This window comes from Plectropomus leopardus, chromosome 6, assembly GCF_026936395.1.
Source record: "Plectropomus leopardus strain MGB_pleo_1.0 chromosome 6, ASM2693639v1, whole genome shotgun sequence".
NCBI lineage: Eukaryota > Metazoa > Chordata > Actinopteri > Perciformes > Serranidae > Plectropomus > Plectropomus leopardus.
The window spans coordinates 28,599,560-28,618,826 of NC_142181.1; the positions used below are offsets into that span (position 1 = coordinate 28,599,560).

General features: G+C 39.0%; 2 protein-coding genes across 5 annotated transcripts in view; both read left to right on the forward strand.

Moving 5' to 3' along the window:
- LOC121942959 (SR-related and CTD-associated factor 4-like) overlaps nt 1–4,985 on the forward strand; it is a 28,752-nt gene extending 23,767 nt beyond the window's left edge. Inside the window, exons 17-18 of one of the 2 annotated variants that reach the window (XM_042486280.2) lie at nt 3,052–3,190; nt 3,934–4,985. In XM_042486280.2, the coding sequence (XP_042342214.2) occupies nt 3,052–3,190; nt 3,934–4,352 (558 nt within the window). In that variant the 3' untranslated portion in view covers nt 4,353–4,985. Of the gene's footprint in view, nt 1–3,051; nt 3,191–3,930 lie in introns of both variants that reach the window. The other variant, XM_042486278.2, reaches the window with a different exon arrangement.
- Nucleotides 4,986–5,690: 705 nt separating this feature from the next.
- LOC121943546 (rho guanine nucleotide exchange factor TIAM1) overlaps nt 5,691–19,267 on the forward strand; it is a 105,040-nt gene continuing 91,463 nt past the window's right edge. Inside the window, exon 1 of one of the 3 annotated variants that reach the window (XM_088079157.1) lies at nt 5,691–5,924. The gene's annotated coding sequence lies outside the window, so the exon portion shown is untranslated. Of the gene's footprint in view, nt 5,925–17,692; nt 17,830–19,267 lie in introns of those variants that run through there. The other 2 variants (XM_042487087.2, XM_088079158.1) reach the window with 2 other exon arrangements.

Sequence of the window (19,267 nt, forward strand, 5' to 3'; positions counted from 1 at the left end):
GTGTCTGTGATAGGCAACAGACACACGTTGCAGAGAACTATCCCGACTGGGTGTCAAAATTCAGGTCCAATAATAATTCAGAATGGCTTATACTGTAGATACTAAGACAGTTTTAGTTGCCAGATTTTCTTTTTCTCAGAGTATTTGATTTTTTAAATAGGATTAAATTGATTTCTACCATTATATTAAAGATAGGGTTTTAGATGTTGCTGACAGTTGCTTTAATGTGTCGTTTCTTTATGCTCTGTCACTAAAAACTTTTCTTACAGTGACAAGGAAAACTTTCCCTGTGCTATAGCATTTTGGAAAGCATTTGATGCATGATTAATGAATAATTTGTGACTCATCTGTACAGAAATGATTTTTAACATCTCACTCCACTGTATGTGTTTAAGATAATATGAAACAAAAACAGGTGCTCTCTGGGGAGATATGTTTGATTTGCAAATTAATCCCGTTGTTGCTCATTTTTGAACACATGGTTCATTGGGAGAATTTTTGTGTATTTGTTGTCCTGGTGGTATGCACTGGGAGGTCGGCAAGTCACATTTTGAAGGATAACAGCATATTGCATGCATGTCAGTAAGATTTATGTGTAAATTTGCCCTCTAGCCTGTGTGCAGTAAACATCTTTGGTATCAAGGAGAGAATGACAATGCAAGAGCTTATGGTCATCAACTTGCAACATCTGGTAGGCGATGAGTATTAACTTGATGTGCTTGGTGGCTCTGTGGCCAACAGTTATCACGCTTTTATAGAGAGAAATGTGATTTGTGTTAATGATAGATTTAGGGTTGTGAGTTGAATGCACGACACGTGATTTCCATTTGGGGAGAAATTGAAATGTAATGAACAATTTGAGTTAAATTAATGCATCAGTGGTACTGGTGGACATAAGTGTTTTAATTGTATATGTCATACTAATTATTCCTCTTATCAAATTGAATTACCTGAGGGAACAGTCATGCAGTAACTAGTACAGCACATGACATGATTAATATGTTTCTTATTTTTATTATTTTAGATACCGTATTCTGACTTAAAATATAACACTGTTAACTCGTCATTCATAGATAATAGTATGTATTTATTATACAATGTGTATGCCTGATGCTATTTCATATACCCAGAAAGTGTTATTTATCTGTGCATAAAGCTTTAGTTCTGCCTTATTAACCCTTTAAAACCTGGACTGACATCACTTTTCTCCTGCTAAGTTCAGGCGCCTTTCACAAGCTGTTCTATCTTTTGAAACCAAATTGGTTTGATTTCTTTTAAATATGTGAAAAAAAGGTTTCAAGAAATTAATAAAAGGTGACAAGAAAATTACCTGAAAATTATATTTTAAAAAAGGGGTCAGGATTATTAGACAATTATCAAAAAACCTAGGAGAAAATGTCCAGAAAACTATCATTCTAATTATTATAATTATATTTTTAAAATTGTGTCACAGGAGGCAAAAAAAGGTTTTCTTATATCTGTAATTTTCTGCATTTTTGAGGTAATTTTCGTGTAAATTTTTACTTATCTTGTTAATTTTAGGAACATGTCTTGTTAAGTTGCTCATTGCCTTCTCGTGTTTTTGAAAGAAATCAAAGCAATTTTCTCTGGTTTCAGATGGTTAATATATATAATGGTTGAGATCAACTCTTTCTTTGCAAGCTGCACAGTTCTATAAATTTAAAGCTGCATCAGTATGAATGTAGGCACAGTTATGCCTCTGATAAAAGGAAGTAATTGGTATACCTGTGCAGTGTAGCTTGTAAAATGTTTGTGTATGGCAGTTCAGGATTATTAGTGAAACGGATCACAGAGAGGGGAACTTGACCTCTGCCACAGAGTCATAGCTTTTGTCCATTGTTAGTTTGTCGGTCAGCAGGATATCTCAATATATGCTAACTCATTTCTCTTAAAGTTGGTGCCAACTGTGTAACAGTATGTCTTAGGTCAAGTGATTTTACATGTGCATGTTTGGAAATTAAAGAGTCACCTTTAACTTGACCTGAAAAGAAAGTTATTATGTTGGCTTTAACTAGAAAACTAAAGAAAAACTGAAAGATGCTAAAGGAGTTTTTATTGGGACAAGAAATATAATTTAACATTTTGTTTGTTGTTTGGGAGTATTATAGGAAACGTGAATTTTTGTGATTTTTTTCACCATTGTAAGGGTTGTAATGTTTACCTTCTGAAAAATCCAGACTCCATAATGGCAGATGTCCTCCAATATGCGGTCCCTGCTTCTCTTCAGAAGCAAATTTGATGTTTGTTCACAATTGTGTGTGGTTGTAGTGTTTAAAAAATGTGTGGTGTGTATAAATCAACGGTATTTCATGCTTTGCTGGTAAAGTGTTATGGGATGACTCAATGACATTATGACTTAAAAAGGCACCATAATGTCACAGGGATGTATACAGTATATACTGTGAACCTCCACATATCAAAGTATATTCATCCATAAACAAGGCTCAACTGAATTTCAGCATGTGCTCCACGTTCCTGTGATTGAAGCTGTAATATAGTAAGGAATAATAGTTGTGTTTTCAATATTAACTCACTACAGATTGTTGCAATTATATTGAATAAATACATAGTTTTATCATACAAAGCTTGCAGTTAGTGTCAGCTGCAAGGTAAGACTGTGTTGGCCTCTGTTTTTGATCTGTGCATTCCCTTTACCAAACACCTCTTTACAATGCCTGACACTTACCATGATGTATGCATTTCTAGTTTGTTTTTAATGTGACAGTTGGGTCAACTTTGGAACATGATTATATATATAAATATATTATCTTCTGAGGACTCTACTGAAAATTCTTGATGAAACTTTCAAAAATACTGCGCAGAAATAATCAACAGAAGATGTTGTTTGTCAGATATGACAAAGATTAATGAAATATACAAACATGGGATGCTGCCAAGAAGCTGCTTCCTGCTGTAGAATAAGAAAATGTTAATGTTGTCTCTTCTTTCAGTTCACCTCTCAAGGAAAGCTTTCTTGCTTGTTTTACTTTAATTTTAACAAGGACGCCGTTGTGTTCCTGTGTCTTCCAGGTGCCATCAGTTCAACAGGCAGAACCCATCGGAAGTCCACCTGCTTTTCCTGGCCCCATCATGCTGTCCCCTCCATCCATGCCTCCAGGAGGACCTCCTTTCATTCCTCCTGAGTTTGACCCTACAAAGTTGACACCAGGCAAGACATTTATATTGATGAAAACAGTGTGGGGGTTTTAACCATCATCTTAAGGGAAGATGTCAATGCAATCCTTAAAAGTATTTAAAGGCACTGAATTCAGTAATCTAAAAATAAGCCCTTGATTGGTATTAAAATGTCTTTAATACATCTGTGAAAAGTCTTAAAAATGCTAAGATACCTGGAAGCAGGATTTCTTTTTCTGATGTTGTATTGTAAAATCTAAAAAAAAAAAATGGTAACATCTTTTTAAATATAGAATTTACCAAATGCCTTGTGTATCAGTGTCACACAGGTCAGGATAATTGAACCACTCATTATTTTGTTTCCAAGGCAGTGGAGTAATACATGCAAAGTGTGCAAAACACCAAGTCATGTTATATGTTACAATGCACATTTGGGTCAAAATTGTCCCTAACTCATTTATGTTAGTCCATGTATATATTTTAAATTAAGTTTTAGTCATTGTAAAATCTTATCTTTTAAATATTATTCAAAGAGGCATTAAAAAGTCTTAAATCTTACTTGCTTTAAGCTGTAGGTACCCTGGAATGCTGTCATGTTGATTAAAAGTATCTTCTCTTTGGACTTGTTAATATGAACAGATCTGTGCTGCAGTGTGTCACTGTTTTTTGCTTGATGTTATTTCTTTAGACGTTTTTCTCTGTTTTTCTTTCTGCTGCCACAGTACTTAATTTCCCATTAAGGATCAATAAAACCTTCTCTTATCCTCTTTGCAGCAGGAAGTGTAAAACCCCCAGAGGAGTCCACCAAGGATTCTACAGGAGACAAAGGCACACCCTCAGATCCGGTCACTGCAAACAAGCTGGGGTCTCCAGTAGCACCGATGATGACCCTGCCAGGCCCAGGGGTCATTCATGCTCCCAGGCCAGGGATGCCACCTCTGCAGCCTCCCCCCGGAATACCACCTCCATTCTTCCCACCACCAAGCATGCCACACATGCCCCCGCACATGATGCCCGGAGGACCCATGTTTCCACCAAATAGATTCAGAATGCCGATGCCCTTTCCACCACGTGGCCCCCCTTTCCATCGACATCCCACTATTAGACCAGAGGACATGGATGACAGAGAAGGGAGGCCTTTCCGAAATGGGAGGCCAGGGTTTGGGCCCCCACCCTTCCCCAGAGCGAGGTGGTAGAGGTGAATGATGGACCTTAAGGGGGTTGATTCTGAATCACTGTGACAGATACTGAGTATCAGGGCATTTGGTTCAACAAGGACTGCTGTAAACAACTGAGGTGCAGAAACTTCTTTTCAGACTTTATTTTACACCACCAGAATCTTTTCTTAGTGTCAAATAAAAAATGAAAAACAAGACACCATGTTCTGAATGTGGTTCGTTTTCACCAGAGAGTTCACCAGAGAAGTGGCTGTAAATACTGTACGTGCTTCTAGCTGTTTGCTATCTTTTTTGTATATCTGAAGTTGTCTAGTTTATGCTCAAGTCTAATCTCATAGTTGGAGGTAAAAACAAAGTGTGTATTTTTGAGCTTATTCCCTCACCAGAGTTTTTGTGTATGGAAGGAGACTGTTAAAATCTATAATTCATACCTTTTTGGTATTTTGTTTTTAGTAAAATGCATTTGTAACACACTAATGTTCAATTCTTCATAAGGGAAGATGGATTTCACTTCAAGCAGAAGAGAATTTCATGTCCTGCCAGTAGAGGGTAGAGTAAACCCTGTCACTATGGCCAACCTCTGTTGTACATTAAGGTCATACTTTGTAGGATCACGTGGAGTGAATATTAAAAAGAGGTATTACCATTTGACCGTGTGGTTTTATTTGTGTCGATCACACAGACATTTCAAAGCTCTTTTTAAGAAAACTAACTTGTGTTGATAAATAGTCTTGCATGAGAGTTTGCTATCAGTTTTAAAGACCATTTAGCAAACAGCCATAATGTTTTTTTTTTTTTTGCATTTTAAGAAATTACATGACATAGTGACACTGGAGTTACTGATCAAAATAGAAAAGAAAAAAACTTAATACTTAAACAATACGTGAAGCTAAAAACACAACACAACACAAAAAACAGAATATGAAAATAAACAGATAAATAATAATAGTTACTGCATGCCTCATCGGTGATACATACAGAAATAACTTGCAATTTCCCTGCCTTTCTCATATTAAACCACAGTTATGGGATATTTATAATGATGCTACTTGACATAAACGCCTAAGCCTTTATCCTTTTTTACAAATGTTTGACAGATAGAATAAAAGTCAGTGACGATTTTAGTCCGTCACATTTCTTGAAGCATTTATTCGCTCACATCTTTGCAAATAAATGCATGTGTATGTGCGGGAGATGGAATGCACAAGCAGGCTGCACCAACCACCATTTAAATTGTGCATTAGGTTTAAAGAAACAGATCATCTCGCCGTTTTTTTTCCTCGTAATTAAAACACTCTTGTGAAACTACCTTGTACATGGTCATTGAACGCCGATTCGAGGTGAACCGCAGCTGATTGGCTCTGAGAATAAGCAAGTGGCATTCTCATGATCCACTTGCGCACAGTCTCCAAGGGCCGTGCGCTCCGCCCCTCTCAGCGGTGTGGAAACAACACGCATGGTCCGTGCACAGGCACAGACCTTGGAGAGGCGGCAGGATTGAGAGAGGCGGACGGGCAACACCGGCGTGTGAAACATGAATTTTTCGGTGTCCGGACGGACGCAGCCAGGAGCCGACGGCGGCGGTGACAGGTATGTGCCGACACACCGGGAAGCACGCTGTCTTCATCATGACAAGGATAATAGGCTCGGTGTCCGATCATGCTTCCGCGTGGTCCTAGCGCCGTGTGAACGCATGACAGCGTCACTCAATCATACAAGTTTATCAGGGGTGACAGACGGTGCCGCACTGAGGTCCGGTGGAAAAGGCCATCAAAGCTGCGTTTGTGTGCACGGAGTGTTGCGCATCTTGTGCGTCTTCTTTCAGTCAGGCGTCACTGATTTTGGGGGTACAACAACCGTGTAGCCTGAATGACGTTGGGCATACAGCAGGGTTAACGTGCATGTTCAGACGTTTCAATTTCCTCCCCAGAGCATGAATGCGCATCCTGCACTTGCTAATGTTGCCTCTCTGAAGCAGTGCAAATGCAGGAACACAAAAACAGACACGGTAACCTGTCATACCCTGGAGGTGTTTGGACGGCACTGTGGTCATTTCTGCTGTTAGGGAGAGCAGGAGCTGCGTTTGGCCTCAGTGCGGTATAGTGTTGCACGAAGCAGAGTCATTCAATCTGACTCGTTGCTGTCTTTTTGTTGTAGTACAGATGATCCATGCTGCTGCTGTTGTATTTACTCTTTGCGTTGGCAAACAGATCATGTGCAGGTGACTCAACTGAAAGGCGATAGCTCGTTTGTGCAGCTGCCTCACTCCCAATGACCTTATGGTGTCAAGTTTGTTGCAGCGTCACTGCAACAGTCTGCTGCTGAAAGTGGTGTCCTCCTGTCATGTTTCTCTTTGGCTCTGATAATCACCCTAACAGGTAGGTGCACATGTGACTATGAGATGATGCCAATGTGCAGTGCTGTAGCAGGTTAAGATCTAATGCTGCATCACATTTCACTCATGGGGACAACATGACACTGAAATGGTTTTATGCAGTCTTTTAAAACTGACCAGCAATGAGGTAGCTATGTATAAGGTTTTTAGTATTAGGTAGATGTGCTTTTGTTGGCATTCAGTTTTCTGCAATTTATGCTGCCAAGAGAATATTGCTTTTCTACAAAAAAAAAAAAAAAAAAATCTCACTACTGGGAGGGTAAGGCACAATTTTTCCCAGTCAGCAGCTTGTATTTATGGTGAGTCCAGTATGACCGTACCGGCCCACAAACAGGCATCTCTCAAGGAGATCCGGACAACAGAAATAATAATATTGTATTTGCATAGAACAATTGATAACTACAGGAGATTTTCAGTGATGGAAGTTAAAGTAACATTTCACCCTGCACTAAAATGTAACAATGCTGTTTAAAACTGTAACTGTGGCATCATCTAAATCTATCTTTTTAGTATCAAAAAACCCACCTGTGGCCTGAAAGGTGAGAGGTCTGTAGTTTACTTCCTCACAGAATGCAGTGGCATGAATTATGTCAGTAATGATTCTAACAGTTAATGTTTTTCACACAAGGAAAAGTGTAACACCCATAGAAATCTCTTAAATCTACTTAAGTGTCCATCCATGTGCTCAGTGTGTTTTGGCAAGAGTTTCATACACTGATTATTAAAAAATTGCAACAGGTTTATTCTGTGTTTTGAGAGGTTTAAATCACCAGGTCCATCTGTTATGAAGTGTTAGAGAGTTCGGCAGATAATGTGGCTCCCGTTAAAAACCTCCTGAACTGCTGGATCTTAAGTTATTAGAAAAAAAGGTGAGGACGTATTAGTAGGTGCTGGGCTATTGGCCCATCTCCGTCATGCCAAACAGAATCAGAGAAACACTGATTTGGAATGTGAAACTGCTTTATTCTGTGTTTTTATCGGTTTTAAACATGCGGTCTTCTTGTTTTAAAGAGATCTTTGCTGATAATTCAGATCCCAGTTAAAAAAAACTCCTGAAAAAATGAACACTAATGAAATTGAACTGGGCGAAGTTTCAGCTGGTTGTAATCTGCAATCCTCACTTTAAGATGCCACTAAATATACCTAATTACCTGATTACAAATGGTGACAAGATTTCGCACCATGAAGAAGAGTTTTAAGTTGTTAACAGAAATCCTTGTAGTGTGTGATTGGCTTAACTTTACTTTGAAGCTGACAAAATGGTTGTTGCTGTGATAGCTTTCCAGTTTAGTTTTGGCATCTGATAAGTCTTAAAACTCATGAATTTAGTACTCAAACTGGATGTTATTAAGTTCCCACAGTACCTGAAATAAAACGGCCAAAAACTAATGCTGGACTGGACTGTTTTTTTATTTTATTTTATTTAATTTATTTTTTTTATGCACTGTTTTTTTTTTTGTTGTTGTTTAAATGCACTTTAATTCAGCTGTCCTCCATAGATCTATAGATCTAGTCGTTGTTGTCCAAATACATATTCAGAGTGAGTGTTTGATACTCCCAAGATGCTTTAGTTTTGGAGTGGATTACTCATTTAAAGTTTAGTTTGTTATATTGAGTTATTAGTTGTTTCAAGATAACTTACAAGTTATGTAAGGCACAAGTTAAGGTAGAACTATTGATTCACATGTGGAAGGTGTTTTCTGCAGTGGTAACTAAAAATGCATGCCCCAAACAGTAGCCTGAATACTTAATACACGGTGGAGAACCATGGGAGTAAAATAACCGTGCTACAGAGCATTCAGCAGAATGGCTTCAGTGCATGCAGTGTGTCCTCAGGGTGGTAACCTGAGCCCACCTGTGTGACATGCCTGCACAGAAACCCCGGCCTCTGCCTTTGTGTGGTCAAGTTGGAACTAGTTTTGCTCCCCCTCTGGCTTGTGTCCACACTCTTTAACTCTCCATCTCAAAGATCCCAAACGTTGGACCAACTTGAGGCAGAGTAGCGACTGGCGCAGCCACACATGAAAGAATGTCTTTGCATTCATATGCTAATTTGTTGGCTTTTTGTACAATCCATGACTTTGTTCTTCATGTCTGTACAGCCATGTACTACCAAACACAGTTGATTTCTTCAAATGCGCATAATTTAACCCTGGTAAGTGCTCTTTGTGAATTATTCATTTCCCATCCCACTTGCACATAACTCTTCATTTCTCTGCAAAGTGGTGCAAAGTAAATAGTGAAGACAGTGTAGTGTTTTGCATAGTGCCAAGAAAATAACATACTGAGCCCAGCGTGATAACATTAACACAGACTATTCATTCCAAGACAAACTCACTACTACCAACTGCATTACTTACAGTAGTTTTGAATCTTGTAAAATCAATGGTTTTATTCTTAATGCCATAACAACAGTGTGTTTTTACATAGTGTCTTACTTAGTCAAGCCATGTGTTTGGAAAAAAACTAAACAAAACAGCAAATAAGAAGAGGAGGTCAGTCAGTCAGTCATTTTCTGTAACCGCTTGTCCTCGTAAGGGTCGCGGGGGGGCTGGAGCCAATCCCAGCTGTCATTGGGCGGAAGGCTGGGTACACCGTGGACAGGTCGCTAGACTATCACAGGGCCGACACATATAGACAAGCAACCACACACTCACAATCACACCTAAGGGCAATTTAGAGTCATCAATCAACCTGAGCTGCATGTCTTTGGACTGTGGGAGGAAGCCAGAGACCCCGGAGAGAACCCACGCACACACGGGGAAGAAGAGGAGGTGTGTTGCGGAAATATTAAGTACACAAGTTGGACCCCAACCACAATATCTGGAAATCTTTCCCACTAGGAAACTTTTGTCATTCTAAGTGTCCGATTATAAGTACTATATTACAGTGGGCGTGCATAGCTGAGCTAAAGCCCCAGTGCCATGCACACATATGTCCAAATGTGGAAGGAAAATCTTAATTGCCATTATTCCAACCATTAAGTTTTAATAATGAAATGACCACATCTATACTTTCCAGCAGTTCACTTAAATGCACACTGCTGGCAGAGTTTTTAAACGTTATAGACTTTGGGCTCCACTGATGTTTGTGAGTCTGAAAGTTCATATTTCCTGAATAGAAGCCCTGTTCAGTGAAAGGAGAACCCATGCTTCAGTTTTTATGGCAATACGAAACTCTAAAAATTTTTTAGAGGTGTAAGGAATAGTTGATCAACAGGTAATTGATGAGAAACAATTCTGAAAACAATTAATCGATGAAAGGATGGATGACTTGCTTTTGCCGATTTTTCTCCTTTTTTTTTTATTAAAAATTGAATTGTTCTTGGCTGTTAGTTAGACAAAGCATGTCCTTTTAGGATTTCTCCCCGGGCTGTTGGAAATAATGATGTGCAATTCATAGGCTTTATCTTTTATAAAATAATTAAGTAAAAAAAATAATTATCTCTAGCCCTAAACTGCATTTTATAGGACAGACAAGTCACCTCCCTGTGACGTTACAACTGGAACTGCGCTCTGTTAAACATTTTTTCAGTGTAAAAGTGGCCTTCTCCCACGCAAATCCTGTATTTGAGCAGCCACATTGTGTAACAGTGTTGCTGTTGCAGCTGTGAGTGGTCGTCTGTGTGCAGACTCTTGGGGTGAATGCAGTCTGCACAGGCTGATTGCCAAATTTGTCTTGTTAGAATTAACTGCTCTCTTTCTGCATAGAACAACAGATTCCTTATAAAGTGGGTTCGCCTTCATGTTGCAACCATATGCATGATTGATTGATTACTTTCACAACATGTATATCAGATAATGGCATTAAGAGTTTTTTTTTAAATCAAGTAGTCTTTGTTCCCTTTCAGTTCAAGTTGATGGATGAAGGAAAACCATGCTTTCCTCTCCACTTCTGTTTACATCCATGTTGTGTTGAGTTTCAGACTAGAGCCTGGCCTTCCCTTGTTCCTCCTGACAGGACATCTGTCTCCATTAGAGAGCACTATTGATGTGCTGCTGTATCAGCCTGTCTTCCACCATCTTTGGACAGTTGAAAAGAGGAATCTTATTGTTCCGCACAATCGGCCACATTGTACACATCTAAGACTGCAGTATTGTTTTGTTCCGGACCATATGCTGCTAAGCAGGTGATTCACTGAATCTTTGAACTGTACTTCAGTATTTCACATCCGTTTTAAAAAACCTTGTATATTTTTCTCATGTAATACTGATGGCAGAAGACTGTCAGATGCTGGAGTATGTTGCAATTCTAAAGTGAGGTCACATATGATGAATTCATGATGTGCTGACAGTCAGCGTAATCTGGAAAAGCATGTAAATGGCTTGCCAAGTTTTGATCCCAGATGCTTTCCATAGCACAAACCCTTTAGCAGTGCTGTACTTTTGAGTGACTATGATGCGCTTTGTTGAATGTGAGACAAGGTTGGGTTATATCCCGCTAACCTTAAAAAGCAAAGACCAAAGTCACAATTATTTCACACTTTGAGTTGAAGCTTGTACAGCTGAATGTATACTGCTATGTAGCAGATAAACACTGCTGATGCTTCAACAAATATTCTCATCAAAGTCAAAACGAATAGGCCCTTTGCTGTGGCTTGCACCGTAGAAACAAGCAAGCAAGTGCTCCACACAAATTAAGTTGACTCGCCTGCACCGTTGCGTATTGACTTGAGCTTCAAAGCTGCCTTTGAGGTTGTGGTAGCCTCAGAAAAGTGATTTCTGAAAAGATTCTATTCCAATTACAGTGGGCTAGTATTCCAAAGTGAGAGGCAAGTGTGTGTGTATGTGATGACTAGTGGATGGTATTCGATAGCACCGTGGTACTTGCTCTCCACAATGGTCATGCGGGTTTGGAAAGACATGTCTGATGAGCATTAAAAGGCCTCATCAAAGTTCAGCTCCTCCTCCTATTTCTGAGCTGTGAGCAAAAACGTATGAGCAGCTGTCAGAGTTGCACATGGTGATGATCATCAGCTTCACATGGCTGATAGAGCCTTGTGGTTTTAGGATGAATAATGGATACTAAGTGCACTAAACTGCTGAGGCTATGAGTCACTTTGGGAAGGTTGGAGTTAGGCTAACTTTACCACGCCATTAATCATAAACTAGAACTTCTCAGGGCCTTTTCTGTTTGCTTGAGGTTGACTCTGAAGTGGGATTTGTTTTGAAATGGCATAGAGCAATAATTATTTATCCTGGGTGTGCAAATGAACCTCTCTCAGTAAGCATTTATTTGGTGATATGCCGCCAAAACATGTCTAGACGTCAAGGTTGAAACTGGGCTAAATTTGGCACAAAAATGAGAGCAAGATTCCTAGGTTACATAAAGAGTAACAGTTCTTTTAGATGACAAATTAGGTCAAATTCCGCGCATATATCTTAGAGAGTATAATGATTAAGTTCTGATATTTTATATCCAAGAGGTCGGAGGTCAACTGTGAAATCCTAAAGTTTTGCAAAAACACCTTTCTGGCCATTATTCAACATCATAAGTCAGGAACAGATGGGGAGACATTTGGTCAGGTACTGAATTGATGACACGTCCATCTTGAAACTGTGCTGATTGTTTAGATCTTCTGTGCTGCCAGCGGGGAAGATTTGTGTGAAGCATCCATGTTTTCATAGACATGGATATAAACTGTAAAAGCAACTTTACTGGTGCGCGGTGGCATACAACTGGACCAATATTAAGAATTTTCCTAATGACATTTTCATCTACTATAGCATAACTTTAATTACTTTTTTAAAATACTAAACTATGACTGTTTTACGATATACTATGACTTTTCTTAATGACAATTTCACGACCTTTTTACATGACATAGTATGACTTTTTTTAGTGACTTTTTTTTTTTTGACATACTATAATATGACATTTTTTATGACATACTATACTATGACATCTTTAATGACAGAAAACTATGACTTTTTTATGACATACTATTGTCTGACTTTTTTATTACATAATAGAAAAAGGTTTTTGTGTGCTATACTATGACTTTTTTAGGACTTACTGTACTATGACATTTTTAATGATTTTGACATATTGTACTTTGACATTTTTTAAGACATAGTATGCTAGTATGACTTTTTTGTGACATACTATTTCATTACTTTTTTATGACATACTATACTATGACTTTTTTTAATGACAATCTTTAAGGCATACTTTACTTAGAATTTTATTTTTAGGACTTTTTTATCACATATTATACTATGACTTTTTAATTACATACTATACTATAGTATAACTTTGTATGAGATATTATACTCTGACTTTGTATAGGGCATTTTGTATGACATGATATACTGACATTTTTTATGACATATACTATGATTTTTTATCAAATATTATACTTTTATTATCCAAAAGGTCAAAGATAAATTTCAGTGTGGCATCATAATGATGTGCAACATTTTTCTGGCCATTTCTCAAAGCCATAACTCAGGAACAGGCGGGGAGACTGAATTGATGACACTAATCTTGGGAGTCCACCTTGAAGCTGTGCTGATTGTTTAGATCCTCTTTGCTGCTGGGTTGAAGATGTGTGGAAGGAATTCATGTTTTCATAGACATGGATGTAATGTATAAGTGCAACTGACTTGACTTGATGCGCGGAGAACCGTGAGGCAGTATTTCTATTCTTAATTAGTAGAGAAAGATAATCGACTGATAAAATTTAATGAATTTTGTTATCTTTTGGCCTGTACATCAGTGCATACTTGGCCATGGATACCTTTATGTAGTTTACAAATTCTTGTCAGCCAAATGATGGTCAGTGTGCTTTGTGTACAGTAACAAGCTCAGTAAATAATTGACCTTGCCCAGCGGCTTGTCAGGTGTAGACTACTGCACTTCTAATGTGCTTCAAGCATTTTTTTAATAACTCGGATTGGAGAGCTACCTATGCTGTATAGGTTTAGTCCTGTCCAATCAATTCCAGCTCTTTTTCCGCATTGTAAATTATTTCCCTCTCTATACTGGTGTCTTTGATGTCGACGCTTGAGAGGCAACTCACTGCTGGAGACCACTGAGTCTTTCGCTAATGATCTCTACCCGGGCTGGGTTACTGCTTTCATGTCTTGCGAAGCAGTTGCATTTTTATCTTAAGATATCAGTTGTACATGGTGTTCTTTTTCAGTACAATGGATCATCTGTTCCCTCAGAGGGGCACAGGGGGGACATGTGTTGTTGTGATTGAGGAGACCTTCAAGAAAATATACACTTGAACCCTTGTCGAGATGGATGTTCTTTTCAGTGTTGTTGTAGATTCACAAGACCGCCTTATGCTGAACAAACTGCTGCATACAGCAGAGCACTTGTTTAATAGTAAAAATCAGCTTCAACATGATGTATGCACAGTTTGTATTTATTGACCAGTAGCTTGGTGTACAGTGCTGGGAAAGTTTGAATGGTCAGACAGATGGTGCTGAATCTACATCTTGATGCATAATTGCGGGCTTTACTCATCCCCTGTGTGTTAATTGAGTATTTAATCGTTGTGCATTATATTCTGGTTATAGAAAGTCAGGTTACTTGTGCCTAATAATTCTACTCTGATCTACAAAGCAACACACTGTAGGCCTGCCTTGACCTCTCTATATTGAAATTTGGCTTGTGGGTGCTGTTTGGATCCCTTGTTTTGGTGACTGTATCTATCAGCATGCCCTTTAAATTAATACATAAAACAATGAACATTTTAACATAGCAGCTGCATTGCGTTGAATGATATGCTGTCCTGTGGTCCATTCAGAATTGCTTTAATAAACCAGCGTGTAGTCATTTATTAACTGACCTTTATTTAGAGCTATTCTGGGGAGCTGCTCTGTGATTTATCTGCTTAGATGTGAGATATTAGGCTCCACTGCCTCGAGAAAGTCTTAACCCCTGTTGACTTTTTTCTCATTCTGTGATGTCTAAGGCCTCACTTCAGAACAAAGAAGGAAGAATTTATGTGACTGGTCTTGTTGTAATGACCCCAATTGGCAAGTTCCAAACTAAAACTATAGTGCCCCAAAATAATCAGTTTGGTGCAACTAATCTCCTGTCCGAATGAGTCTGTTTCTGTTGAAGGCAGCACAGCTCATCACCTCTCTAACACCATCCCTGCTGTGAAGCATGGTAGGATCATCAGCTGTTTTACTGGTAGGAGCTGAGGCATGGGTGAAAATAAAGGGGTGGATGCTGTTGGAAAAAACACAGGGAATTGCTGCAGAATTATTATTCAGTGGCTTCCTTACTAACTTGAGGTAGCTTGAGCAAATGTTGAAATTTTCAGATCAGTAATTTTGCAAAATAAATCCCTGTAATGCAATTTGAACTTTTTCTGCTAAAACATGAGAAAGAAATGTGATTTTGATTTTTTTTTAAAGATGCTACAAGTATAAATCCAAATAATAGTGTAGGGATGCGCAATAATGATCGGCCCAATAATGGGACTTATGACATCATAGCGATAGCATTTCAGCTTTTTGTCTGAAATGTCATTTTTTTTTAAATGAAAATGCACAAATTCAGATATTAAAAATGAAACCGAAAAAGCTAGATTTAAATGGTTTTATGGTCTATAAAAGCTGAAGATCTGTTCTTTATCTTTGATGTATTCATTGTTTTTGTATTCAAAAGATAAAATATTCTGCAGGTCACAACAGTCTATCTGTATTTGTCGATGTTTTATCTACAGACTAAGCAGCCGAAGGCTTTTAGTTGTATAAAAGCTTTTATATTTTTATTGAGTGATACAATTTATAGTTACTCTGATTTGACAGATTGTCAGAGCTTTTAACTTGAAAACAAAATGTCCACTTTAAGAATCAGAACTGTTGTTGTGTTAACTGTAGTAATGTCAGTTATATTTGGTTTGGTCTGAGCTATAATGGTAAATTCATCTGTACTCACCACATCTCAGCCTTTCATAACCTCAGGAAATGAAAAAAAAAGAAATGATCAGTTATTGGTATCTTATCGGCCACGAGAAGCTGGAAATTATTGGTTATCGGTATCAGTTGAAATCCTCATTATCGTGCATCACTAAATAGCGTTACTTATAACAAAACATTTCAGGTAAACTAGATTGTTGTGGTTTTGTGAAGAGTTGAATCCAGTGAACTTGCATATTCTAGGTAATGGATTGCTATCATTCCTCCACCTTCAGCTGTGATATTTTTGCTCTCTATGGCTGAAGGTGATTGGCAGTGATTGCAGTTAGTTTTGACACCTGGACAGCATCAGCAGTCTGTAGTGTTGCTGTTGATCTGTAACTGTAATCTCACCTGCCAAATTGCTCTAGCGGTATTGAATGGCCTGTCAATGCATTGGATGTCCAATTCAATCAGCTCCTAAATTGAGTGCAGATAGCACCAGGGCTAATAGCCTTGTGTTGGTGATGAGAAAGCAGAGTATTCTGTTTAGCTGGGCTCCATGCAAGCAATCTACATTTCTAAAATGCCTGTGGTGAGACGAGAGCAGACGTGGATTCAGCATTAGCCCACATTTCACTGATAGATGCATTTACTGCACTGCTGCCAGTATTTTTTTTGAGTGAGGACCCAAGCAGATGAGATGATTGCATCTCATGGAACATGAGCTTATATTTTTTTAACTTACACCTGAGAACACATCAGAAGTCCCTTTAGGCTAACATTTGATTGTAAATTGCTATAGTCAAAACACACTATTGGTATATTTTTGTCGACTCTTTTAATGTCTGTCTAAATAATAATTTCTTGACATTGTGTCCTCAAGCGGTATCATGTGCTTCCAAGTCTTTTGTTTTCATTGGATCAGGTCCCAACAAATTGTTCATTAATTAGAATAAAGAAATTGGCACATGGTGTGTTTTGTGAGTGGAATTTGTAGCAATTTTGGCACAAGACCTCAAAAAAATCTGTTTTCCTGAAAGATTACATGTGTGAAATTGAGCTCAGGGAGTTGATAAGAACACAGGTTATTATGTCTGGTTGCCTCTGAAGACCAGACATTCCTGTCTTCACAATAAAACCCCAGTGATTTAGTTTGATATTAGGGTCACAACCTTGGCAGTGCATGAAATACATTTAGAGTTGGTCAGTCTGACCACACTGCTGAGTGCTTTTTATTTTGGTCATAGTCATCGCAAAGTCTAGACAAGGCAATTCAGCCCTCCAATCTGTGGACTCCTTTCAGGCAGACTAAGCCCAGTGCTCTCTCCGTCTCTGCTCTGTGTCGTTGTCAGGGTGTCTACATCCTCGACTAGCTTGAAGCTTGTTTTACTTTCAGCATGCATGCAAAGCGGCTTCTGGAGCACATGATGCAGGCTGCAGCTGAACAGACGTCGCTGTGCCCTCAATCTCCCCATCCTCCCTTTCCTCTCTCTCCCCTGTTCCATCATCTTAAAATGAATCCGGCACTGACGCTGTCACTGCTGACGTGATAGCCACACGACATCACTGGTGCTATGACAACAGCAAGTCCAGCCTTTTCTCTCATTCACAGGTCCATTTTGGGGCGTCACTGAATGTTCCAAATTATACACTGCAACACATTAAGACCTTTCAGCCCTTGTTGCCTCTGAGGTGAAGAAAACATGAGCTTCATTATTCACAAACAAAAGAGATGAAAGCAAGATTATTTTTTTTACAGTTAAGCTTCTTCTGATCCAGAATGAGAAGTGCAGACCTGAATCTGACAGTTGTGGACAATAAAAAGGCTGCTACTTTTAGTGTAAACATAAAGCTGCTCATAGTAGAGTGGAGGGGCAATTACAGAGGAGACGAGGGAGGGAACACGCATTCCTGTTGGCAGTAGGTTTGTAGTTTAGGGGGATGGAATTATAGAATGAAGGAGGGAGCAAAGAGGGGAGGGAGGGAGCAAAGAGTGTGAAAGATTTAGCAGGAGGGGTGTGTGTGGGGGGTGGGGGGGATTACAAACAGTCACTCCCCCTCTCTCCTTCAGTTCTTCAACTCATCCTTGCATGTAGTCAGTCTGCTGTGGACTTGCAGGAGGAGTGTCAATAATCCTCTCATGTGGGGCTTTAAATTTTTCCCTCAGTGATGTGTGGGATTTCCCTTGGCTTCTGTGGAGAAGCAGAAGTGACACATGTTGGTTGTACTTAGCAAGGTAAGTCATTGTATTTGCTGCTGTGTATTTATGTAGCATTGTGTGTTTGGCTGTGTTAGTAGATAGAGGAGACAAATGGCAGTCCAGCTTGAAACCTCCCACTTTTCAAAAGAGGTGCTAAATCACAGCAGCAGTAACCCCCTGAGTCAACATGTGGCCTGCAAGCAAAGGTTGCAGAGTGTAGTTACATTTGTCAGATGCAGCCAAAGCGCTTGTGAATCTCATTGTGACTTAAGGTTTGTATTTATTTTTATTAGTTTCCATCACTGTTTGAATTTCCATGCTCTTGGCCTATAATTTCATGTTTTGTGTGTGTGTGTGTGTGATGCAACCATATCCTGGGGTCTTCACAGCCTGTGTTTAGGGTGGGGTTTCCACTTCATGTTTGTACCTGTAGCCCTCCTGTGTAGGGAACAACTTTACCTACAACAGCAGGCTGTGAGCCATTGTATTGCTCTCCATTCACTGCCAGACACAAACAATACTGCTTGTGTCTGTGTCGTTGTAATGACAAAGAACTGGTGGTGGTGGCGGTTTTGTGATGCTGAGAAAGAGAGATGATGAATTGCAAATGAAAGAGATGGTCAAAGTCAAGGAGAATTCCCAGAGCGCATCCTGGAGGGGGGCTGGAGGACTTCATGATGTGTGAGTTCATTTAAAATCTTGGCTTTGTGTTTGAAAGCCCCGTTGTGACTCCTGTGGTGGGGAGAGGGGCGAGAAATGGTCATCTGGTGTCATAGTTATGGAAATGTATTGACCAATCGAGGCTTAGCAGGACAGGAGGTCAGGCGCTGGCTTTCAGGCTTGTAAATCTTGACAATGCTCCCATTATGAGTGGAGGAAAGCAAGCTTTAAAAAAAACTCAAACTCTGAGTTTTTTAAAAAAAGCATTATATGATAATCACATGACTCGGAGGATTTTCCCAAATCTAAATTCAACCCTACAAAAATACTCTTCTGAGAGGAAAATAATTGTCATCACAGATTGGTTTGCATGGTCTTGTGTCATAAGCTTCATTTCATTGAAAGGCACAGTGTGCAGAGTTCCTCAGAGATCAGGTGGTTTTTCAGATACTGAGCTTATTATAAGTTAGACTATATATGAAGCAGATTTCAGCATGACAGCCAATGCGGCTCCACATAGAGGTTTTTCTATTTGCTCAGTTTGATACCACACGCCTCAAAGCATTGCCCTTAACTGCATTTTGTTCTGGCTTTTACTCAAATTTTCACCTGTAGCATGTGCAGCCTACTCCTGCATTTCTTTTAGCACAGGAAAGACCTAGAGAAAAACTCGTAAGACTGTAAAGACTCTAATGAATGAGAGGAATTGTTCTCTACCACTCAGGATATTGGAGCTATAAACTAGATAATTCTTTGCTTAGTGTGAAAGCCAGTATTACTATATTAAGACAATACCCTTTATTTAGTTTAGAAA